The sequence below is a fragment of the Octodon degus genome, unplaced genomic scaffold (genome assembly GCF_000260255.1).
Source record: "Octodon degus isolate 3935 unplaced genomic scaffold, OctDeg1.0 scaffold00221, whole genome shotgun sequence".
NCBI lineage: Eukaryota > Metazoa > Chordata > Mammalia > Rodentia > Octodontidae > Octodon > Octodon degus.
The window spans coordinates 2,890,734-2,896,306 of record NW_004524797.1 but is presented as its reverse complement, the minus strand read 5'-3'; the positions used below and the strand labels follow the sequence as shown (position 1 = coordinate 2,896,306).

At 33.0% G+C, this 5,573-nt stretch overlaps 1 protein-coding gene across 2 annotated transcripts in view; it reads right to left on the bottom strand.

Moving 5' to 3' along the window:
* Stx17 (syntaxin 17) overlaps nt 1-5,573 on the bottom strand; it is a 110,678-nt gene that overhangs the window by 97,548 nt on the left and 7,557 nt on the right. For both annotated transcript variants that reach the window (XM_004645226.3, XM_023705463.1), the window contains exon 2: nt 3,723-3,909. In XM_004645226.3, coding sequence (XP_004645283.1) covers nt 3,723-3,845 — 123 coding nt within the window. In that variant the 5' untranslated portion in view covers nt 3,846-3,909. The remainder of the gene's footprint in view (nt 1-3,722; nt 3,910-5,573) is intronic.

The following is a 5,573-nucleotide window of genomic DNA, read 5'->3' as shown; positions in this document are numbered from 1 at the left end:
ATGTGCATGGGATAACTAGTGCTAGAGTAGAAAAGACAGAAACAAGTTTAGGATAGGAGAATGAGAAGGAAAGAATCTAGATCATCTTGAGAACTGCAGAGCTGCCACTGCACCCTAGTACTCCCTTCTGAGAGACTAAAGACAGACTCAAAAACAACTGAAAAAAACTTCTGCCTTTTTTAGTACATGATTTCCAAGCTTTTTCCTATTTACATTTTAGCTATACACTAATAATATATAATAACATAATAATAAAATACTATGTGTTACCCAGTAAGTTTTCCTCCAAATCCCTACAACATAAAACACAAAAACTATATTGTTCCTATTAACTATGCTTCAATCTGTCTTACATTAGCCAAGAAAGCTGAGTGCTAACAGTTCAAATTTGAGGATTACATGTTAATAAAATTTACCATGTGTAATAAAACTCACTGCTGAAGGACCTATGGAATACAACCCCAGGTGTCCACAGCACACTGCTCTCATTGTTTGCAGCAGTGTGGAATCACTCCACCAAAGGCTTACCTTCAACTTCCCTCAGTCTGACTTTCTTTTAAATTCATATTGGATGACTGATGTCCCGCATAATAAATATTTTATCTTTCTACACCTTTTCTCTAAGAAGAATATTTTTTTTTGACAGTGAGGCACAATCAGGCACCTGGGAATCCAAACTTAGTTCTCAACTCTTTTGTCCAGAGTAAGCACTACAGCTTCTAAATGCTTTTATGTTGTCATATCTACTAAAATATGTTCTTCAATTTTATCTAGATAAAAATTTACTTTTATAAATACACTAGAAATCCTATAGATAGCTGAATATTTGAGGATATGAAATAAAACCAATCAATATGAGCTTAACTGCTTGGCTTAACACTATTACTTACATTGTATATTATATTTATTCTGATAATGTCTAAAAATTTCACAGTAAGTAATAATATCACAAAATGCTAAAGGAAAAATGTTCAGGCACGGAAGGGGTTCATGTGATTAATTCTTGTACAATTTTCTTACAACACTTGGCACAATGAATCACATCAGTAATTCACCCATTTAGCCCTAGTCTCTTTCTCTCAGGCTTTTCTATTGATGACTGATTGTACATGTAGCTAAGATGGATTTTTGTATAGAAAAAAAAAAAAGATTTGGTCTTAACCATCCAGCAGAAAAGTATAAAAACGAAATATAAGAAGTAAAGTCATGCTGTTATGTGGAGCTGTAGGGGACTCAGGTCAACAATTTCTGACATTGCCAGTCAAGCAGAAGACCCCATACTATTATGGACTATTGGACTCTTTTAGAATATTTTGCTGAGTTTACACACCTATAATATTCAAATAACAGAACTTAACAACAAAAAGGGGATGCAAATGAATGTCCATTTTGTATATGTGTTTTCAAATGGCTAGGATCGATATACAGTTACATTCTCTTAATGAATAGGGGGATTTGTTCTAATGGTGTTTGTAAGAAGGATATCATGTCTGCATCTTGTACAGCAATTAACCACTAGGAAGAATGTATACAATGTGTTAATTATTGAAACTGTCCTACCAGTTTGGTTTGAAACTGTCTCATGATATTTGTTTCTCAATAAATTTAGGGAAAAAAAAATAGAAGGTTAACACATGCCAAACCTCAAAGGTAAAGTAAAACAACAAAGAAATGGCCTTAGTTATCCACCTGTTTCTATCTTTCAGAATTAACTTACTGTATCTACTAACTTCATATTATCTGTGTAATCAAGCACTTCAGTATGGCTTTGAAACATACCTGACCATGGAGCTCCAGCAACACAATTGGTTAGTGTGCAGTACTTACACTGAAACATACCTGATTAAACATTTCACTAGGAAATGATCAATCAAAAGTAAATAATTCTACAAATATACTGTCAGAGCACTAAAAGAACCAACCCTTCTAATTAACCAAAATGTGAAACCCTTTCATGCGGATACACATTCATGACAAGAATAACCAGTTGACTAGACAATACCTCCATTTTTAAAAATCACAGTGTCACTTATTGCTAATGAATGAAAAAGAAATTAAGGGATGATAAAGTACTAATCCTGAATTCTAGAAACCCCTTCATATTTTCACTGAAATTCTCACCTTAGTATTATTTGTATTTATGTTCTATATGTTACTTTATAAATTTAAAAGGTCATAATATGAACAAAACTGGTAGTATCTATGACAGAAAAAGTTGCCACTTGTCAAAGCCACTGAAGATAATGAATAGTGTTTATACTGAAATGCTTTATAACCACATCCTCCAACCCAATCTTCAAAAAAAAAAATCAGTGGCGAGGCATGGTACACAGCTTAAAATTTACACTGGAAGAGGTCCTTTTCTTTTTCTTTTTTAAAGAAAGTACAAATTAGAATTAAAACAAAAAGTTACAAGTGATACAGAATTTCATTTAACAAAGTAATATGAATTTCACAGTATTTGTTGTAATACATAGTATTGTCTTCCAACCAGTTATTCATATTACCAGATATATGAATGTAAAATTGGAATAAGAAAGAAAAAAAGAAAGAAATATGTAAGAGAAAAAGAACAAACAATTGAAAAAAAGAGACAAAACAAATTAAAACATTAACTGTTCCTTTCCATAGATCAGAAGAAATACACAGTATAGTTGTCCAAACCATTCTGCTTACATACATAGATAAATCTCTTTTCCCCACTCCCTCGCCTGTCCTTCTCAACTTAGTAACTATTTCCTTTTGAATAAGTTCATTCCCTTTTCCCAGGATCTATTGTACCCTTCATATTACATTTTGGAGAGGTTCTTTTCAATGAACAAGCAGAAAGATCATTGACCTGTCCAACAGCAAATAAGACAACCTGCCAAATAAATGCTCAGTCTTCAATAAACTACTACCATAAATGGCACAACTACTCCACCAGACTCTAGACAGTAGAAGATTCTATGCAACCTACACCACAGACCCTTAGACTAGTTTGTGTTCCTGTTTTATTAACTGGCTAGGTAGTATTTCTCAATTTTGGGCTTTCCTCAAAGAGAAACAGTGAAGTAAGAAAGTTTGCTCATATCACAGAGTAATTCACTTTATATATGTGAACCTGAAGAAGATTAAGTGTTACAGTAAGGCATACACTTAAGGTTCAAAAATATGCCAAAGGGCCTGCTTCGGCAGATGCAGGGACCAGGCTTCGATCCTTGGCGTTCTATGCCAGCTTCACTCCCAAGGCACGCTGAGATGGCAACCAAGACTAGGCGTGGTGGCACCCACCTGTAATCCCAGCACTTGGGAGGCTGAAAAACAGGAAAATCACTACAAGTCTGATCTGTGTAGTGAGACCCTGTAGACCCTGTACTAAATATATTTTTTAAAAAATGCTAAAGTGGGGAGCAAATGAAATTACTCCAGATCTACCGTGCAAAGTTCCACACCTTTATATTTTGGTACACTATTTTAACTACTAATATCTCAACATATACAATTTTAAAGACTCTACTCCTATATCTCTTCCTAAAAAAAGGAATATGTGAGTTATATTTTTCAAACCAAAATACCAAAATTTTAAGCCAATATCCCAATATTTAAAAAGAAAATTGCTAAGTCAACAGTAGTTAAGCATTTTCACAAGTCTCTTGCCTAATCTCAATTTAGCTAAAATATACAACAAATATAAGTCATGTTATATAATTTTATTGTAGTAGAAAATGAAAAAACCTCACCTTCTCAATATTTATCTGGTGTTTACGTAACCTGTCCAGATCTGTTGGGATTACTATCTTAGTGAATTTCTGGATAGCTGGTTCAAGACGGCGTAATTTCACTTTTTCGTCATCTTCAAACATCCTAAAAGATATTTTGTAGGTTCCACTTCCACTTCCAACTGTATTCTCCAATCACACAAAAAACCTAAAAGGCAAATACTCCTTTAAGAATGTTTATAAAATCAATTTCCATTATTTTTAAAAGTCAACAATTAGGTAGATCTACAATTTATTCTAACTATATATTCAACATAATGCTGAACTTGAGTGGCTTTCTCTATGAAACCATGTACTTCATAATCCCTTTCTCTTTATAAAGTTACATATATATTACTACAGAATGCTTAGAAAATATAATAAATGAAGACAATGCAAATAACAATGATTTTACACTTTCATTGTCCAGGGTGAGCCTCAACCTAGACCCTCCTGCTTCAACCTTTTAGGATGCTAAGACTTCAGGTGTGCACCAGTGCTTTTTTTTTTTTTTTTAACCTTTTTTTTTTTTTTTAACCAATATTTCAGAAAGTCCAAGACTGCATACCATTAGGGCAGAAAGTGAACAGGTCCGTGACCAACCCTTGTTTCAACTGGAAAAAATTTACTTATATCTATTTTGTAAACTGTAGCTGATGAGACTTTATGTGAATGATAGGTTCCACTGCTTAGGTAAGTGTGGAAATCACTATTGTACACTATACTCTCATGCCACCTCAGAAGTCACAACCTCACCCATATTAAAATCTCTGACCAGATTAATCCCACTGGATTATGGTGTTTTAACCCAGAGATCATAGAGATTAAGAGTTCACATATAAGAAAAATTTAGTTTCCATCAGTCTCAAGAGACCCTCAAAGAGATCTATCACCCCTGAAAACATGAAAAACTACTATGCTATTCTCTTCTGCAAGGAAATCTAAGGGAAAAAAATATATATAGATATATCAACTCCTATACTGAATGTAATATTTATGCATTACAAACCTATACTAACAAAACTTAAAAAAAGGACATTTAAAAAAAAAGACATGACATGAAAATAGAAGATTGAGAGAAAAGGAATCAGGGAAGGAGAATGGGAAATTGGGGGAAAATGATAAAAATATGCTTCATAAATATATGATTTGCCAAGATGGAAATCACTAGTGTGTATAACTAATATGCACTAATTTTAAATGTTCTATTTTTTTCCTTTCACAGATGAAAATCTTCAAGAGTAGTGAAGGTACTACCTATCCACTAAGGGCTTAGTTCTTAAGTTTGATATAAGCTCACAAGTAAAGAAAGAAAATTTCAAGGCAATAAAAACAAAGAGGGTAGTGGATGGAAGTGGAGATTGTCCATAGAACCAAAACTAAGACAGGAAAATTCATAGCTAAGGGGCTAAAGATAGGAGTAATCTAAAAAGAACATTATATAACTCTATTTTTAAATATCCAAAGATAAAAAGGAAGGAATATACTCTGAAAACTTAAATAGCATTACAAAACAATAAGGCCAGTCTGAATATAAACCATGTAAGTATCTAGAATTAAAACCTCAAACGATGGTTTAAACAGTAAACTATACAACTAAAAATAATATTGACTGAATGGTATCATTCAGAACACAGAAAAATAAAAAGATGAGGGACATAAAGAATAAAAATAATTAATTAAGCAACAAATAGGAAAGAATAAAGAAATGATGAAAAGAAGCTACTCAGGGACTATGCTGAGAATTAAAACACTTTAAAAAAATCTCAAGTACAGGATCTCAGGATAAATCCTGAGGGGATTTCACTGACCTTCTCAGACCAAAAAGCTACA